This window comes from Fistularia commersonii, chromosome 3 (assembly GCF_037954325.1).
Source record: "Fistularia commersonii isolate RoL2024-O1a breed Wild chromosome 3, RoL_Fcom_v1.0, whole genome shotgun sequence".
Taxonomy (NCBI): domain Eukaryota; kingdom Metazoa; phylum Chordata; class Actinopteri; order Syngnathiformes; family Fistulariidae; genus Fistularia; species Fistularia commersonii.
Window position 1 is genome coordinate 16,541,816 of NC_141286.1, and position 20,404 is coordinate 16,562,219.

At 37.7% G+C, this 20,404-nt stretch overlaps 2 protein-coding genes across 5 annotated transcripts; one reads left to right on the forward strand and one right to left on the reverse strand.

Moving 5' to 3' along the window:
- The first annotated feature begins 66 nt into the window (after positions 1–66).
- On the forward strand, positions 67–13,661 carry cars1 (cysteinyl-tRNA synthetase 1). Of its 4 annotated transcripts, XM_086143842.1 has the most exons (23): positions 67–155; positions 2,535–2,762; positions 4,388–4,479; positions 5,494–5,582; positions 5,672–5,768; positions 6,220–6,318; positions 6,544–6,693; positions 7,302–7,442; positions 7,844–7,932; positions 8,023–8,144; positions 8,258–8,370; positions 8,510–8,638; positions 9,004–9,133; positions 9,827–9,930; positions 10,002–10,099; positions 10,495–10,684; positions 11,234–11,302; positions 11,499–11,580; positions 11,675–11,755; positions 11,931–11,998; positions 12,295–12,354; positions 12,465–12,548; positions 12,830–13,661. In XM_086143842.1, exons 1-23 carry the CDS (start codon positions 134–136, stop codon positions 12,956–12,958), a joined length of 2,466 nt encoding a protein of 821 aa, XP_085999968.1. In that variant the 5' UTR covers positions 67–133; the 3' UTR covers positions 12,959–13,661. The 4 variants fall into 4 exon arrangements, with proteins under 4 accessions (XP_085999968.1, XP_085999969.1, XP_085999971.1 ...); XM_086143844.1 differs by lacking the exon at positions 2,535–2,762 and having other exon boundaries at positions 86–155; XM_086143843.1 differs by lacking the exons at positions 12,295–12,354; positions 12,465–12,548.
- Positions 13,662–14,738: 1,077 nt separating this feature from the next.
- Positions 14,739–19,336, reverse strand: crybgx (crystallin beta gamma X). Its single transcript, XM_086139599.1, has 6 exons — positions 19,244–19,336; positions 18,780–18,828; positions 18,005–18,126; positions 17,677–17,812; positions 16,340–16,479; positions 14,739–14,985 (listed from the first exon to the last, which is right to left on the reverse strand). The coding sequence occupies exons 1-6, from the start codon at positions 19,285–19,287 to the stop codon at positions 14,853–14,855; spliced, it is 624 nt and encodes a 207-aa protein (XP_085995725.1). The 5' UTR covers positions 19,288–19,336; the 3' UTR covers positions 14,739–14,852.
- Positions 19,337–20,404: the final 1,068 nt, after the last annotated feature.

Consider the following 20,404-nt stretch of genomic DNA (forward strand, 5'->3'; position numbering starts at 1 on the left):
ACGCCCAATTACGTCCCCCCTGCTCTCAGGTTAGAACTCATTGGTTCCCACCATCTACATGTGAGTATATATACCGCGTCCTTTCTGCGCACATTATTGTTGCATCAGCGCTCAACAACTCGATTCTGCCAACATGTCGACTCCAGGAGATCAAGGTACAGTCTGTAATTTAGATTTTGCACCACCTGTACTCTCGGTTTCCTATTTTGACAAGGTGGCTTTGCCATAAAGCTGACACTAGCTCACTTAGCTCTGTTAAAAGCTAGGGATTTCACATGTTTGACTGGAAGTACCACGCTTAACGCTCTTTTAAAGATTGTAATATTTGAAGAGATTTTTTTCCCCATAATGTCTCAGCTAAACTCTTTGCATAAAAGAATAATCCAAAATAATATATTTAGAAATGCTTCATTTAAAAGGACCCCCTATTGAGTCCAACAAATGAAAAACAAAAAAACAACATCTCACTTCCGTTGTGATGTAGATTGCATTTGTAATTGTACGTGTAGCATTTGGTTTTTGGTTTTAGTAGTTTGGTATGTATTGAACAAAGTCGATATTTGTTAATCACCAATGTGCCAATCGTTCTGCGTTATCATGAAAGTAACTAATTCCTATCTGCTTAAGTTACAGTTTTTCCATCTTGAAATGCGGCACTTTTCCTCTGCACAGATGATGTATTTATTCCCTCGCATCACTTTAACTGCATGTTTCTGGAGACTGTATAACTGAATTGTATTTTAATATCTAATATATATATATATAAATCTAAATAAAAAATGTTTATCTTTCATGAACTGTCAACGCTAACCAGTTCAGTTTCGTTTTGACACATAAAATGTCTCATTGGAGGGGACTTCCTGCTTCCTTGCATCATGCTACCTCTCCTAGGATACTCATTTAGTCATCGAGTGTTTTTCAAACCATATCTTTTGTCTGTATTGATTTGCACGATTCTTCACATGTTTCTTTATTTTAGTTATTTATATATTATTTTTAGTTATGTATATATACATATGTGTGTGTGTGTGTGTGTGTGTATGTATATATAGTCAAAATTTTGCATTCTTTCTGACTTTCCAAACAATTTAAAATTTCACATTCTTTATCAATAACTTATGATGAAAAAAAATCTTTAATAGACTATGAATATGTATGTATATGTATATATCATAGTAAATGGAGACCAACATGACAGTAGCAAAGTCTCAAACTTTCAGTTTCATTCTGACTGTGCCTAAGACCGTGTGTGTCTGCCAGTTGTGTGGTTTCAGTTTGACACTAAGTTTCATTCTTACTATATGGGTGGAAACAATATCTTGATGTCAAAATTTCATCATTTTTTTCTGGCTTTATCTGTTTCTCTTTGATTGACTAGGTATTTGTTATTTTAGGTCTTGGTTCTTATAGATTAGGGGTGGGCAATATGAGAAGACAAGACCTATGACTGTGCATCATTCAGGAGTCCATTAAGAATAATAAAAATAAACTTTTATCTACTTATCTATTAAGAATCCAACATTTGTTGTATTCTTAAAAAAACTATTTACCACCATTGGATCATTGAAGTACATCTTATCTGATTTCATTTGTCATGCAATAAAACCAGAGTTTGTCCCCAGTATAATGAGGAACAACTCGGGGGCTCATTTTAGTGAAAGACATGTAAAAGGGTTTGTAAAGGATGGCTTTGAGCTCATGTGAACTCATGGTATTTTTAGGGGACAGGCTGGCTCATGTGGTTAAAAGAGGTAATTTTGAAACCGAAAGTTCCTGGTTAGATTCCTGAGTTCCTCCTAGTTTGTCTTGCTGAGCAAGATGCTGAGCCCTAACAATCCTTAATGCCACACGGATGACACTCAGTGGCAGCTCACTGCTCATGGTTCAAACATGATCGGTCAAATCCAAAGATTTGACTTCTCACTTCCCTCAAGGTATTAATAAAGATGTTAAAATTTAAAAAAAAAAAAGAAACCTGACCCTGCATCCCCTATCTGACCTTGCAATAACTTGAGAAATGTTTAGTTTCCAGTTATCCTGATAGTTTTCTGCTAACTGTCTTGCAATCTGCTTCTGCTGATGTTTGTCAGTCAATATTTTTCCTTTTTCTTTTACAGCTTTGTTTGCTTATTCATAAATGTTTTCTTATATTCTAGTACCTAAATATGAATTACATAACATATGCAAAAAATATCAGAAAGGTGCATAAATATCAACTAATTAGCTTTGAAAATCAGAGAGGTACCAGTGATCTGAAGAATAGGACGTAATAGGACGATCACACCTCATTATGCTGGCATTGCTTCAATGACATGACATGCCATTTTTAGTACTAAATATGATTATATGATGATGAGATATACAATAAAACATAAAAATAGCCTGGCCCCTGGATGTCATCAGATTAATTAGTTTTCCATTGTCCCCAGATTCTATGCGGCGTAACCATTGGGGTTAATTCATTGAGGTAAAATTGTGCTGTTTGCAGCCTCATCTATAATTACTTGCGAACGTTTGCCCTCTTGTTTTCGCAGCCTTTGAGTATGGCTTCTTGCTACAGATAAGTGATGAGGCCGCGCTGGAAGCGGCCCTGAATGTCTACCTAACCTCACGCAGCTACCTGGCTGGGTACAGCCCCTCTCAGGCTGACCAGAAAGCCTTTAAGCTGCTCCGCAAGCCCCCTGATCCACAACATGTCCATGCTCGGCGCTGGTACAGACACATAGCAGCCCTGCAGCAGGACCTGAGCCGAAATGGCAGCAGTGAGTAGATGGCTGAAGACATCAACAGGCTGGACATGCCAGAGTCTTGGTAATAGTTTTGCCAGCCTGGGAGTTGAATCCCAGAAGCCAGAAAAAAACTCCCAGCCACTCTTCCCTGACCCCTCCGAGCACACACACACACACACACACACACACACACTCTCTCTCTCTCAGTCAGTCAGTCAGTCAGATACTGATAGTCAAACACAAAGATTTGAAAAAGATAAAAAAAAAAAAATGTTGAAAATTGTTTTCAAGTAAGGAGAGTACAAAGAAACATGCTGATTTCAATAAACCAGGCAATATCCCACCAACTTGTGCTGCCTGTGTTGAAAAAATCTTCAAGTTGCGCAGTTCCCATCCAAGTTGTTTGCATGTGTTTAGTCTTTGACACAGACAGGCGCTATCTTCAACCTGTTTTATTTGTGGCCACGCTAAGCTGTTCAACCCTCTCTGGCCAAAGGACCAGATTCAGCTGTTTTCTTTTTCCCTGAAAGTCGTTTGTCCATTTACTCCTCATGAGTTCAAAAGTTGATCTTCTAGTTGCCTTATGGAAAAACCTCCACAAAGCAGTTGTGAATATAGATAGTGTTCGTACCCGGCTGGCCATCATACTACAGTTGGGCAGTGTGGGGTAGGGGGAAAAAATATATCTTTGGATGTCCAGAGCCAGACTTTATTTATATGCATCAAAATGTAAGCCTGTATTTATCAACAATGAAATGAACCACGGTTTCAACAACACAGCTTAAAAAAAAAAAACATCTCGAATATCTTTTCTGGCAATTTTCTTGCAAACTTTCTAATGTCTTGCCACTTTCACAAAAACTTTCTGCCAATTTTTTCTGACTTTGTGCTTTGTGTGTCTAATGATAATCATATACCTAAGGTATTATACCATAATCCTAATAACCGTGATTAATTAACGTGAGAAAGTGATGATACAAATAATGGCAAATAATAAAAACCAAACCTGTTCTTTAGCTGTACTGAAATTATGTAAGTAAATGGTGGATATTTAGAAATTTCAATAAATATCAATGTCACCTCGATGATAGTCTTCATCTACATTTTATTTATTTATTTATTTACTGGCAAAAATAGCATAAATAGAAAGGTGGAAAAATTGTGTAAAAATATATATTTGATAAATATAACGCAACTTATTTTAATACATTACATTCAAGTATTAACATTTTTGAAATGCACATCCATAAAATGGAAAAGCAGAATTATATTAATAGCTTGCTTTGGTGTGAATTTCTATTCCCCTGCTTTATCTCCGTAGTTTCATAGGATGTAGTAACCCATTTTACTTTCTGACATGTGGACCAAAACATCTTCATGTATTTTTACTTGTGATCAATTCACAGCCTCTTCATGTGGAATTCTACCGAAAAGTTTTCCCGCTGGCCCTAAATTAAGATAGTTTACAGTCAGAAATCCAGTTTGTCTCTTTAAAACATTCCTTCACAGCGTGACTTTGAATAGATCGTCAGAAGAGATCGTCATCACTAATAGTGGCATAGAATGAATCGTAAGACTGACATGTTAACCTTCTCTCATGTTTTCTTTGTTTTTGTTTTTTGTTTTGTTTTTTTGCCCCCCACCCCCCTCTATTCCAGCAAAGGGTAAGCGGGTGCAGCCCACCTGGCTCCCCCCAACAGGAGAGAATGTTCCCAAACTACGGCTCTACAATAGTCTGACAAGATCTAAGGTAAGACAATTGTTTAATTATCAAAATAACTTGGAATCCTTCCTTGTTTAATATGCATTTTACTTGTATGTTACCATTCTTAGTCATTATGAGTCACTAATTGTCTTTTTGAGTGCAATTATATCCTGCAACTGAAGTTTTCCCATAACTGTTTTAAATAGTCTTTTATTGAATTTTTTTTTTAAAAAAGGACGTTTTTGTACATAAATGAAACTACTCCCTTCTAACCATGTATTTAAGGTAATATAACAGGGATCCTTTGTGGGTGTTGACCTAAGATGACCTAAGAGAATTTTGACACTATTATGATACTTTACTTTTGGGTTTAGAGACTTAAGGATGTGGAATATTTATTATATTGAATGAATGAAAAATGACTTTTCTTGTGATATTGGTGCCTTATCGACTCATATATTAAAATGGACAGTAATTGAGAAAGTATGAAGAGAATCACTTTGCAGATCTTGCCCCGCCCATTAGTCAATATGGTCATAACATGGAACATAAATAAGAGGGAACATCTTATCACTAACATAGCGTCAAAACAGCCATCATCACATGCTACACAAATAAGAGGCGTACCAGGAAAACAAAATCAAAAGTAAACAACTGGGATAGAGTTTCCTGTTCTAGAATCAAAAACATTGAATTAACATTTTTAGTTTGTTTTTTCATGTTTACTTTCTACAACATACTGTAATATATAAAGATGTTTGACTGCATATAAGATTTATTTATGACACTTTTTATGGTACACCAAATACCTACACTATGCATACAAGTATGAACCAAAAATACTGTTAATCTCTTCTGCTCTTTTTCCTGTCATTGTAGGTTGTTGTAGATGTTCTTGTAGGTCATTAGATACAAAATCATCAACTTCATACGGAACATTTTGAGCTTAAGGTCCAGGTTAGATGGACAGGAAAACATATTTCATCAGAGTTCAATTAAGAAAACATAGATGCCCTCATAGATGCCCAGCATTGAGATCAAGTAATTTTTCTGTTTCAGGAGCTGTTTGTTCCCCAGAAAGGCAACAAGGTAACCTGGTACTGCTGTGGGCCCACTGTGTATGATGCCTCACACATGGGGCACGCCAGGTAAATACAGCTCAATACAATACAGCCAGTGGCACAGCCTTTCGTAAGCTTGACTCTAAAGCTTCACCGTGATCTGTGTATTTGTCCAGGTCATACATCTCCTTTGACATTTTGCGAAGAGTCATGAAGGACTACTTCAAGTATGACTTGCTGTACTGCATGAACATCACAGATATCGATGACAAAGTACGTATAATCTATTGCCGAATCTCCCGTAATTTTTTGAAAAAAGTAGTTTTTCCTTTCCTGCAGAAAGACTGAGATTTTCGGGAATGCTTTTTCCACTTCTTTTGTTGACCTTTTTGAAACAACTGAACAAATTCTGGTTAGAGAACAGAAAGCTAAGCCATTTTTATCAATGATTTTTTTCAGTGTCCATAATCGGATAATTTAGTGTTTAATTTTTATCTGTTTTGTTATAATTATGCAACCACAAAAAATTAAAGAACACTGAAAGTCATGATGGTCTGTTTTTTGTAGTTCTTTTCGGTGCCCCCAAGTGGCCATATATCAAACTTATTTATTTATTATTTCATTTACCAAGGTGACATAGTTCTGAGTTTTAACCTTCAGTAACAAGCTATCGGTGTATGATTGTTTTTTCATTTTTTTTTTTCCCCCTGCTATCCTTTTTTAGATTATCAAAAGGGCCCGGCATAATTACCTTCTTGATCAATACATTGTGAAGCAGCCACAGGCGACCAAGATACTGCAGGATGTCCTGAGTGCCCAAGTGGTGAGTCCAAATACATAAACCTTTGATTCTGGGGGCATCATTGATTTAATACTTGTTCATAAAAAATCATTATATCAGCTCTTTGACTTGGACTCTGTGATCAAAACATGTCCGTTGATTAAGAAAATTTACGAAGCCTGTATAAAGGTTGTGATTGATGTTTAATTTAAATGTGAGATCTGATTTGAATCAACCCTCACAAAATATCAACTGTGTGATTTGTAGCCGTTTCACGCCAAAATGGCCTCAAACACAGACCCGGACAAGAAGCAAATGTTGGAAAAGTTGGATGCAGCCATCAAAGCTGCCCTGAAACCCCTGCAGGAAGCTTTGCAGAGCAAAGCAGGAGATGATGTTGTGAAGCCTCTTGCCAAGGTAGGGCCACCTGCTCCCATTCCCTTTTCAAAAGGAAAGAAAAGCCCTCCACTTTTCACATCAGTAACTGTGAATCAATTAAGAGCTGCAAAATGTCTGTTTGATGTGTTAGATGGTGATGAGTTTTACAAGGACAATATTTTTCATAGTGCATCTATAAAGTCCAGGGTGCGAGATCCAGTTCTGAATAATAACTTTTTTTTTATGTAAAATGTAATTCTGTGCTGTTTTAATAACTCTCTTTAGGTCATGTGTGCTCGGAGTAAATTAATATGGTATTGTTAAGTATATGTAAGGTAAATGAATGAGCTGCTCCTACCACAACACTATTGGTTATTTTAGCAAAAAAATCACTCTCTATATGTGTGATTAATACTCTTACAAACAGCAGCTGTAGAATAAAAACATTGTATTAAAGTGTGACGTAAACTAAGGGAATACTCTTTTATCTTCAAAAAGGTTCCTGGTTAACATAGCCATATAATCAGTCATTTAATATAGCAGTTCAAGTTTCATTGGCAAAAATAAACAATGTAAGTTTACACATGTATTAAAATTCACAGATTCCCAACCTTTGAGTGTTTTTTATCTTTTTCTTTTTTTTAAAGGCACTGTTTGAGACTTCCAAGGACATGCTTTCTGACTGGCTGGACAAGCAGTTTGGAAGTGGAGTTAAAGAGAACTCTATCTTCTTCACTCTTCCTAAGTACTGGGAGGGGGAGTACCATAAAGACATGGAGGCATTGAACGTAGGTGGATTAAAGTGCAAGTCACATGTTTGAGAGTCTCACTCACCTGCAGTACAACATACACTGCGTTGAAAAATGTGAGATGATTGAACTTATCAGTCCAAACCCACAGACCTTAAGTCCCTTTCATACCAGACTGACCTGTCAGGACTGTTTTCAGTAAAAATTTGGAGCAGGTCTCCAGAGATTTTCTCCATTTGAGTAACAAGAGCCATAGGGAGGTATACATTAATGTTAGGCCCAACATTAACAGCTTGAGCCCCTGTGGCACAAAAACCACAGAAAACAAAAGTGTCTGACTACCCAAGGGGGGAAAAAATATGAAAATCGCCAAAATACTTTGTTCCCCCAATTCCATTTGAAACAATTGGGTGAAAGGCTTCCATCTTATGTGTCCACAGATTCTCCCTGCTGATGTCCTCACTCGAGTCAGCGAATACGTTCCAGAGATTGTGGAGTTTGTGCTGAAGATTCTCGCTAACGGTTATGGGTAAGCCAGATCTTACACTCTTTTTCTTATGCGCATTATTCCCAGTATCACCAGGGGTGTGTGATAGTTATGTTTTTCATATATTTTCAGTTACGTCTCCAACGGATCTGTTTATTTTGACACCTCCAAGTTTGATAACAGCGAACACCACTGCTATGCAAAACTGGTGCCAGAGGCATACGGGGATCTGCAGGCTTTGCAGGAGGGAGAAGGTAGTGTGTGCATGCGTGCGTGCGCGCGCGCTGCTGTATAATGGGAATCTATATAATTGAAAAGTTTTAAATATATTTTATATCCTTCTTTTTTTTTAATCTTGTATCTGCAGGTGACCTGAGCGTCTCTGCTGATACTTTAATTGAGAAAAAATCCCCCAATGACTTTGCCCTGTGGAAGCTCTCTAAGCCTGGAGAGCCTTCATGGGACTCTCCATGGGGAAAGGTGAGAGTTCATTCTGCAGTCTGTTGTCTCTGAGGCATCTACTGTAATCATCAAGACATGTAGACAAGGAATGTCAAAACAGACTAAATTCAAATTGTGATTTGATAAATAATTGGCTGCATTCATTTTTCCGGAACAGGGAAGACCCGGCTGGCACATTGAATGCTCTGCTATGGCGGGCTCTATCTTGGGAGAGTCCATGGATATCCACGGCGGGGGTTACGATCTTCGCTTCCCCCATCATGACAATGAGTTGGCGCAGTCTGAGGTACCAAAAAGACAGCATTCACTGTTAACTGTTGAGAGAAATTCTGTTTTAAAGCAATTCTTAAAAACAGTATTATAAATCCCACACACAGTAACCACTAACTTTGGGGTAGTCTCTTTCAGAGGGTGATAAAACTCTTCTTCTATGAGCTTGTAAAATGAATGTCATGAAATACATTTTATACTATGAAATCTGATGATTATTTTACAAAGGTGACATTTTTAAAATTGTAAATGGATGACTGTGAGTAAGATTGAACATGTGCATCGCCAAACCAGGAAGCACAAGACCAGTATCCACAGTGATAAGATGGAACTGCCCCAGAAAAGGAGGGAAATGAGACAGTCTGCTTCTTTCCTTCCCAGGCTTGCTTTGAGAATGATCACTGGGTCCGTTACTTCCTGCATGCTGGACACCTGACAATTGCAGGCTGCAAAATGTCCAAATCACTGAAGAATTTCATCACCATCAAGGAAGCCCTGATGAAAAACTCTGGTGATTTTTGTTTCATTGTTTGATGCCATTCTTATTCAACTGCCTACGGAGCTCATTTTATTTGCCATTTCATATGAATGTCTATGAAAAGAAATAGAACCCAACTGACAATACATTTTGAACCGTGACCTTGAACTGTTTCAGACTTGATCTGAACAGAAGTACTATTTTTTCATGTAAAATCTAAATAGCATTTGAAAAGCAGACGTGGAAACACCATTGACCTTTTATGTTCGCTATACTTAAAGGGTATTTTTTTTCCCCTTTATTTCCTCAACCACTTCTCCACATCACCACCACCCGTGCCCCAACCCCACCACCCCACACACAAAATATTTTTATTTCCCTCCCATTTGACCATTATCAAATATGCATGCTGAATATTTTAGCAGGGAAAATCATGTTTGAAATAGATCTCAGATCCTGATTCATCATCAACGGTTATGAATTAGTTACTGGCCAGTGGGTCTGAAACTTAAACTGGGATTAATATTCATTTTGTGTTTGACTTACAGCTGATTGGGAAAAACTTGACCATTTTGCATTTTGAAGCCAAGACAGCCTGTCAGCACTAGTTTTTACAAGATGTCCTTCTCATTGTGGTTATTTAATGAAAACATTAGAGAAAGAGATTAAGATGAACTCATTTAAGAGAAAAGCAAAATCAACAAATTTTGTTCCCTCCTTCGATAGCTCGCCAGCTTCGTCTTGCTTTCCTGATGCATTCCTGGAAGGACACCTTGGATTACTCTCCCAACACAATGGAGACAGCTGTCCAGTATGAGAAGTTCATGAATGTGAGTGAATATATGATAAATGGACCAGAGTGTCTGTTTTCCCTCTTTAATTTTGCTCTCCTTTTCTACAGGAGTTCTTCCTCAACGTCAGACACATTTTGCGTGCTCCCACTGACATCACCGGACGCTTTGAGAAGTGGGAGGCCTCTGAGGAGGAGCTGAACAACAGGTAAGAAATCAAAAGCAGTGAAAAATTTCCCCCACCTAACAAATTTTCCCTATATTGTAAAAAGTTTAAGACCAGTTGAATGCGTTTTTTTTTTTTTACTGTAATTGTATTTAACTTTTTTTTTTCATGAACAAGGCTACTTAAAGATAAAACCTAAAATCAATCCTAAAATTTTGCTTTCAGATTTACTTTGAAAAAACAAATAAACATCCCACACAATAATATGTGTAGATAACTAGGAAAGCGTATATCCTCAGTTACTCCATACCTTAATAATTATCTTAAAATCTTAAAGTGAATTGGAATGATACATTCAATAAGTATTGAATCTCTACTAGTTTAAACAAAAAGCTCAACTTCAGGCTATTCAAACCTCTGGGTTCCATGTTCTCCAGTTTCTACGAGAGGAAATTTGCGATCCACAAAGCTCTATGTGACAATGTGGACACTCGTGTAGCCATGGAGGAGATGAGGCACCTGGTGACACTGACCAATTCCTACATTGGTCGCAAGAAGGCCGCAAAGATCGCTCCTAACCGCATGCTGATGGAAAGTATCACCATCTATCTCACTAATATGCTGAAGGTGAGCACAGGGTCGTTGGGAATTTATTGTGAACTAGCAGGTTGTCAATATCACACCTTCACATTTGAAAAGACTTTTGCCTCTTCTTCTCCTTTCGGCTTTTCCCTTCAGGGGTCGCCACAGCGAATCATGATTCTCCATTTAACCCTATTCTCTGTATCCTCCTCCCTCACACCAACTAACTTCAGATCCTCTCTCATTATGTCCATAAATCTTCTCTTTGGTCTTTCTCTAGACCTCCTGCCTGGCAGCTCCAATTCCAGCATCCGTCTACCAATATATTCACTATCCCCCCCTTTGTACATGATCAAACCATCTCAGTCTGGCTTCTCTGACCTTCTCTCCGAAACATCTAACAAGTGCTGTACCTCTGATAGACTCATTCCTGATCCTATCCATCCTGGTCACTCCCAAAGAGAACCATAGCATCTTCATCTCTGCAATCTCTGGCTCTGCCTCCTGTCTTTTTGTCATTGTAACTGTTTCTATTGGTCTTGTGCCTCCTGAATTATCTTATCAACCTACTCAAATGATGTTTTTGTTGCCAAGATGTTTGGTGCCATTGAAGAGTCAGAGTCTATCGGCTTCCCCATTGGAAAGCAAAGTCAGAACAGTGACGTGAGTAAAGAACACACTTGTCAGTGTCTTTGGCTGTTGTAATTTTAAATAACAGAGGAAAAGTACATCTTATTACATCCATGTCAAAATTATCTTTAACATAGAATTTCCGAGCTGGCCCCAGCTATTTAGGCACAACTTACTGTTCTTTAATCTTCTGCTTCTTTGATGATTACTCTGCTGCTGTCTTGCTCAGCTGGAGAACACTGTGATGCCGTACCTCCAAGTGTTGTCCGACTTCAGAGAGGGAGTCAGGAAAATTGCCAAAGACAATAAAAGTAAGAATAGAATGAACAGACCTCCTGTTATCATGAAAACCCAGCATAACATTGGCTCTTTGGGATGTCACTGATCTTTGAATATGCTTTCTAGTCATGGACCTGCTGCGCCTCTGTGACAGTGTTCGGGATGACGTTCTACCTGAGCTGGGTGTCCGGCTTGAAGATCATGAAGGTGATTTTAAAATTATGAAACAGGGATGTTTTCCGAGCGCGATTGCTAGAACTTCCTACTTTACATCAATCTGTCCAGTTTAAGGAATTAATACACATTACTGTGTAGAAGGCATTTTTAACAGTAACAGAAATGCTCAAGGGGTCTAAAGTTACAGGATGTGTTTGTGTTGCAGGGCTGCCAACTGTCGTGAAACTGATCGACAGAGAAATGCTGATGAAGGAGAGAGATGAAAACAAGATGGTAAGAGAAAAAAAATGAAAGAAAGAAAAGAAAATGATCCTAATCAGTATTAAAAAAAAGAAAACACAACACAGTCCACTGCAAACCCAAACATATGACTGGCCAAGATACAAACCCTTATCGAGTACCATTGTTTTAAATTTATTTTGATGTTTATAAGAAAATGATCACACAGTGTACTGTCCTAATTTTATGGTATGTTTTGAAATTTAGCCTTAATCACACCTTATGTGAACTGAACTTAAGTTTGTCATTAGTGACACAAGAGTAAATGTGGGATTTGTCTCTTATGACAGATGGAGGAGGAGAAGAAAAGGAGGAAGGATGAGGCAGCTAGAAAGAAGGATGAACAAGAGGTCCGTCTTTTCTCAGCACCCCTAATACGATGTAGCCAAAATGCTTTTTTGATCATCAATTTCTCAGTTTTATTCATACTGATTGGCTCACTGCTTCTGTTTTTTTTTAGATGGCCAAACTGACAAAAATGAGGATCCCTCCTTCGGAAATGTTCCTCTCAGAAACGGACAAATATTCCAAATTTGATGAAATGGTAACCAGCTGATCTTGTTCATCCTATGTGTTGGAGTGTAAAAAAAAAAGGGGGAAATTTTAAGCATCACCTTAATGCAGTGCTACTCAATTATTGTCTGTTACACCCCTCCCAGGAGGAAGAAAACATTTCGCAACCCCCCCATCAATTTCCCCTGCTCCAATGTATACATCATTAGAGGATATGGAAAATTTCACGTTGAACAGTTCTAATTTTAGTTAGTTTTTTTCTGCAGATCTAGAGAGGAGACTAAGAGTCCTTGTCTTTGTTGATGTCAATAGGGTTTCCCCACACATGATGCCGAGGGGAAGGAGATCAGTAAGGGCCAATCCAAGAAGCTGCGCAAACTCTTCGAGGCCCAGGAGAAGTTATACAGCGATTATCTTCAAATTTCGCAGCCAACTGGCTGAGATTGTAAGAAAGTTTCTTTGCATCACTGTTAAAGCCACATCCACTATGCTTTTGCTTCTGCCATTTGAAAAAAACATGGCAACACCAGTAATCTCTCTCTTTTTGTCTCAACTTTGTACTTGCCAAAATCATTAAATTCAAAATGATTCATTTAAAAAAAGACTTGCAGATGATTAAAATAGTATTAGGAAGTTCATTCACTGTGTTCTGCTAAATGAACACAGTTAAAGATATATTAATTTTTTTTTTATGTTTTAGAAAAGAAGCATGTACTTCAAATAACTTACTGGTTTTGGTCTTTTCTGTATCATCAAACTAATGGGCAGCTGTTATACTTTGAAAATCTAGATTCTGCTTTTTGGGGTCTCATGGCAAAAATTACTCCCAATCAAGTTTCACTTAAGTGTAATATTCAGCCGTCCATTAGGCCTCTTTCGAACCCTTTATTTGCATTTAATCATAAATTAAAGGAGTGAAATTGATCCTTAATAGCAGCATTTTATTTTTTTTTTATGTGTCGTATCTTGTGCTTACATGGCCCGTCTGTCAAATTTTAAAAGTCAATGTGGCCCCTGAGCCAAAAAGTTTGCCCACCCCTGTATTAGGATGATTTCCAAAATGTTCTTATGGAAATAAGTCCAGGAGCTTGCTTTATTTTCCTTTGCAGAATTTGATGACAATAAAATGTAGATAAAAAAAGTCTTAAATGCTTGGCCTGAATTTTATCTCTGTGTGTGTGTGTGCGTGTGTGCGCGTGTGCGCGTGCGCGCGTGTGCGCGTGTGCGTGTGAGAGAGACTTGATGGCTTTTTTTTAACATACAACAAAAAAACCTGCTGATAAGGACCAGATACACCAAAAAAAGATGGTCTGAAAACATTCTTTGAGATTAGCCCAGAGGCTATTAAGTCACTATTAAAATATCAATAAATAGAAATTTACAAAACTGTACATAGAATCAGAGTTAGGAACCATGAGGAAAGAAATGTATTGAACCTTTTAAGGGTTAATTTATACATTTATTTCGACATGCATACAAGGATCCATGCCTAAATAAATTAATATATGTGACTTGAAATTGAGGTTAAGTCACAGCACCAGTAACTTCATTGATTTCCATGAAATGTGAATATCAGCACCTGGACATATGGGGTGGCCAGTATCGAATTTGGAAAATCTAGTTCCTGTTCATCATTTTGCCTCTTACTTTCGCTGTAGTTACATATTACCTAATAAAAAAACAATCATCATGATTATTATTGCACTTCTACAAAGCCTTTGACCCTTCACGATTTACCTTAACTTAACCGGTGCATCAAGGTCAGCTTTGAAATTTGGGGTTTAATTGAGCAATCGTGTCATTCTGTTTGTGGACTTATTACAACGCCATGGTTTCAAATTTTTTGTAAGGTATGGCAAGAGTTTCAGTAATAATGTGGCATCAATGGAACTTTGTTGCAATAGATCACCAATATGTTTCCAGAGGCAGGGGAGGACCAACAAGTAACTGCATGGAACAACTGCCTGACTTATTTGTTGCATACCTGATGTAACTTATCTTTGCTGCTGGTCTAAACGTCTACCTTAATTAAACTGCCCGGGTTAAGTATTTCATGTGTACACAAACTATATCAAGCAATTGATCAGGATGTTGGAATTTACTGCAAAAATTGAATTACCAGTGCGCCACGACATCATGCATGCATGCATTGGACAAATTTCTATTGCTGTTTGCATGTACGTGTAACTTAAATATTCAAACAAACAAGGACAGCACAGCATTCCTTTAACAGTTTATTACCAAAATAAGTTTTTGAGTATAAAGCTGGCAGGTTTTGTGAAATGACATTTGGGGTAGGGGTGATGTTCTGCTGACGGGGGTGTGGAATAGACTGCTAGTTGAAGCGGACTCTTCTCATGGAGCCCACTGTGTTGTTTTGGCTTCCCCACTCTGAAAAGTTGTTGTAATCACGCTTCTCCAGAATGTAGTGAGGACCTCTGTAGTTTGGCTCCTGGTAGACCACCCATCTATACACACACACACACACACACACACACACACACACACACACACCTGTTCAGTCTGCTGACACAGAGGGCTAAACCGAGCCTAATGAACATATATTTTAATAGACATGTCAAGCATCAGCTTTTATATTTTAAGTAAAATTTCAATTTGTACATCAACAAAAGTCCTTTTTTTAAGTTTTCTCGAGTTTATGTCTTAATTTGTACGTTTTGTTATCACCAAATTTGTTCACTTGATATCATATTTCAATTCCAGAGTTGTCTGTTCTTTGAAACGAATAATCACAAATTGTGACCTAGATTAATTTTACAGATATAACTTTATTGCTGCCAGTGGTTATTTAAAAAAGGTAAACTGATATTCTTATACTGTCATTTTATTTTGAGTAATGTAACAGTCAAGTTTGAAGTGAATAATTTCCTTGAGTGGAGATTGAGAACTTGATACAGTTTTATTCTAATAGAGACATGTGATTTTTTTTACTCTATTAGTATCATGTTTCATAAATAATGACAAACTGAATAAATAATTTGTAAATTGCTTCTTTAACAAAATCCAGACTTTGACTTAAAATCATGGCTGAATTGCTTGGGCAGAACTTTTCAATAATTGCATCCCTTTTGGGAAGTTCCCAGTCTCCAGTTGCCAATTTTTCATTAAAACTGGTCCATAGAAGGTAAACCACCAATTGCCATAGGCAGAAGCAATCTTTGTTGTTTGTGTTTAAGACGGGATGAACAGCAACCGTCGCTCAGATTGCTGAAAAGCTCAAAGTTGTTTCTGGTTAAAAAAAAAGTTTGGGGGGTTAGACAGCCACAGACCAATCAGGGGGTCCAATAGGACCCCTGTCGACCAACAACGCACAACATGTTAATGTTTTTGACTAAGTTGTTTGTCCTGGGATCTATATGGACATTATTTGGACATGAGCCCCCTACCCCAAACATTGCTTCCTTCATGGATACAATATTCCATAAAAGCCGCATCGTTTTCCGATCCATCTGGGGTATGATGGACATTTAAGTCCAATCCATAATGGCCCTGCCTTCAGGCCTCAAAATAACCTATCGCTAACATCTTAATAACAGGCTTCAATATAAACCTTCAGGGTTCCAGTGAACTGCTGGCCCGAACCAGGTAGGGCAGTTTACACCAAACAGAGGTGTAAAGTACAATTAACTCATTTAAACAAACTCAGAAGTGCTTAACTGAGGTTATTGTAGAAATTAGGGGATATTTTGCAGCTCAATGGTTTTAGCTCCCGCCGTACATGAACGGTATCCACATGTTTAACTGGTAATATACCCAAAACGTGGATGATTATGTATTGTAGATTCAGACACAGACACTTACGCTCCTCCGAGCACACGGATGGAGGCTACTCTGTTGAGGCTGTATCGGCTCATCAGGTTTGGAATGTCGTCCTGGATCTCCATTTTTTTACCAGAGAAACCAGCTCGCTCAAACAGTTGAGCTTTGGCAGGGTTGTTGTCCTGAAAATCACAGCAATACATACATTCATTTAGAAAACATTCATCGTCTTTGCACTCAGATCCTGCAAGGTCAAATCACAATAGTCACACAATATGAAACTTCAAACTCAATATAAAATGTCAAATGTTGAGTCTAGATTTTAAATGTAGTGTCTGTGATGCTGTCTCACAAGGTCCTCCCTAAGGTCTTATGTTTTATCTTTCATGTGAACACAACACATTTACCTTACTGAACAGATCATCAGTCCTTGTGGTTGCATCTGAAATACATCTGTATCCCTTTTTTGAATTAGATTATTTTAACCACTTTTGTATTCTAACTGAATGTTTGAAGGCAGGCTTTCTGAAACAACCCTTATCTGCATGTCAGCTTCCCCTAAGAAGTGGGGTTTCATTGTTTTCGTCAATTATAAAACCCAGCATCAACTTTGAGAGCTTTGAAAAGACTATATCTGACTTTGCCCTCATTTGCCACTGAGGAAAAAATTAAGATATTCTCAAATTATGGTTTGAAGTTTGAAAGTGAGAATGGTATCTGAGCATTTGTTGACGCTCTCTGAAATCACCCTGACCTGACGGCCTGTGTAGTTCATTCAAGACACAAATATTTTCATGCAGATGAACTTTTATTTAGTAAGAATAGAATTATTTTCTTCATTACTTATTGCTTTATGTTGTCTATTTTGAATTTGATTTTGGTTATGTCTGCACATCCTTGCTGTAGTTGTTGTCATATTAACTTTGATGGTATTTTTTGGTACTCGTTTATAGTGTAAAACAAATTTGTGATTTGCATCTGTGAACAGTATCATTTTACTATACTCAAGTTAAGTCAAGTATACTTTCAACATAGCTTTGCCCTTTATGTTTGTTTTCAGCCATATCTGTTTTGGGGGGCACTATTAAGTCTGTTTGCCAGTACTTTTCAATCTACATGGAAAGAATTGGCTCCTTTTTCTTTGAAATGATCCTTGTGCTAAATGGAATATAATCAAACCCTGGATTTTATCTTCATATGTCCTTTCACAAGTGGGAAGACTAGAAGTACGCAATCCTTTGTAAAATTAAGAGCGCTAACGCAAAAATTACGATGCCCATATCATTGGTATGATACACTGCAGTGTTGGCATGCTTGTTTGTTTTTTTTTGTTGTTTTTTTTAAAGCATGTAACAGCATTGCTGATGAAGGTGTTTCACCTGTTTGACTGCACGGACAGATGATACATGGTCTGCCTGAGCGCACCACTTTTCATAGCAGTTGTACTCTCCCCTGTCAGACATGTCCCATAGATATTGGCGACCTCGAAAGTTCTCGTGCTCGAAACCAATCCATCTTTTGGAAAAACAGAGAACAAAAGGAAGAATCAGACACGATTTAAGATTTTGCTTATTTTGAATGGAACTCGGTTTATGATTAAATGGTGTTTAACTCTCCTTAGCAGCCAATTCAACTTCAACTTCACTCATTTATTTTCAAAAGGCTGTAGTGATGTCCTGCTTGCTTTAGAGGGGGGTGTGGACTTACGCTCCGCTCTCCACCTGCACAGAGTTGCATCTCTCCGGGAAGTTCTTGTCACTGAGTCTGGCACAGTCAGAACTCAGATCTAGCCGCCTGCCGGCGAAGTTTCGCTGTTCAAATAGGGTCACCTGATTCCAGATTTCAGAGAAATATATTAGAAACAACAGTAAGGCATACTTAACTTCTCTAATGAGGAAAAAAAAAGAGGAAAGGAGGCTTTTATTACCTTGAAAAAAAAACACCAATAAAAAACACATACATGAAGAACACAGAAATTGGGGGAAAAATTGGAGCAAAAAATCTACAAAACATTTTGAGAATGAATTTGCTTTTGATAATTCAAAAAAATTAATGCTTGAATAATATTCTAAGATACAAAACTCAAATGTCTATGATTCCGGTTTATTCGAGACATCCAAGAGATGACAGGGGGATAAGATATGAAAGGGAAGTTCTAAAGTTCTAATTTTGGCCAGTGTTAACATAGCTGCAAGTAGAAATTAATCATCTACCCACAAGATTAATTAAAAAAAATCTGTTAATATTAGCATTTGATGAAGAATTTGACAACAACAAATAATCAATAACTCTTTAAGCCGTGCGACTCTCTTCACTTCCAATTTTAAGTTAATTCCTGAGAGATAGCATCACTTTTGACTCCACACAAAGAGGACAAAGAAGAACCAAGGCTGGACTTAAATATGCTTTCCATACTCAAGTTTCAGGAGATATTAATAAATTGCTGTAACACAATAACTTCAGACACAACTCTTTGACTCACCCTTCCACTGGACCCGTAGAAGGCACGTTGGAGCACAGACCCCAGCTTGCTGTAGATATAAAGGTACTTAAAATGAGTCATTTTATCTCGACACAATTGAGAGAAAAGATAGATCACAAAGACATCACTTTTTTGAGGAAAAACAAAAAAACAAAAAAAAAAACAGCAGCTTTTGTCTGCTAGCATTATTATTTGAATAATGTTTGGAGTTTCATTATTTCATTCAGTTGTATTCATATTTTTACTTCTACCCACAAGAGATAAGACGTGCTGTAGAATTTCTTCTTTTTTTGGCAAAATCTGAATCTTAAAAGGTTTGTTTGTGTGTCTCCTCTCAACCATTATCACTCTTCAGGTGATTTGGGGAAACTGTTATAGGAGGTGCTGTCAAGAGCAGCCCCCTCCTCACCCGCTTATGTCTGCCCAGGGGCCCGACATGGTGCTGCGCAGCACTGGCAACATACCTGGTTTGTTGGACTAATCCTGGGACCTTAGTAAAGATGTTCATTTCAGCTCTGCGAGGCCAAAAGAAAGCCCCTTAAATACAGCAAAGTGAGGTGAGTGGACACATACTAGAACACTCAAGGGTGGTTCTGCAACAGTCCCTGGGGCCCTGGACACCATTGATATGCTAAACCGTGCTCATGTTGTCTGTTCTGTTACACAGCATCCGGGACCACATGCAATGCACAAAAAACACATGCAACTGAAATAGGTGTGTGCATGCCAATACACAAACACAACAAGCAGGGGGAAAATGCTTCTATAGACATGTGCACACAGACACACACACACACTCACACACACACGAACATATTAACGCGTGGACAGAGAATGCAGCGCCAACAGATTTAGCATTGGACAGCTCAGCTTTTTTGATACAAAGCCTGTAAACAATGTGACTTATGATAATGAGTGTATTCATGCTTTGTGCAGGATGATCTCCAGCATAGTGTCCAGTCCAGAGGTCGTAACCCTAGATAGAAGCTGCAGAGACACCCAGAGCTTCCACTAGGGAAATAAGTTACCTCTGTGAATTGAATGTTCAGGTTGTTTTTCCTGCACATCTCTTTAACTTGTATCCTCTGCTGGTCCAAGCTTAAATATAAATGATATATATAAAATTCAAATCATAAATTCAGTGTATGGTTTGGCAAATCTTGGTGTAACTTCCTCCATTAAATAATTTTGCACTTTATTTTTAGTTTAGGTCTTATTCATTTTCAATTGATTGGACAACAAATTATCAGCTTATCTCTCCCTAATTATCGCACAGATTTTATGCTGACGTATTTTAAATGCCCTTGCAATTAATTCCATATTTTCTATAGTTTCTTAATCAATATTCAGGTAGATTGTCTTTATTTTTTCATTTCTTTGCATCAGTAAACTTCTAACCTGAATTGATATTGCAAATTATTGTTTTTAAGGCATCAGCCTGTTTTTTTCTGTTTTTTTTTTTTTTTTTTTTTTTAATCACGTCGCCAAAGTATCATGAAGCCTGTAGTTTTGGATGTCAGATGGCCAAATAGGACAGGGTTTAAATAATTATCCATGACAACCGACATTTTTCTAGGACATCTATCTGTTTCTCTTGTTTTCTATATGATTTCCAAGACCAGATA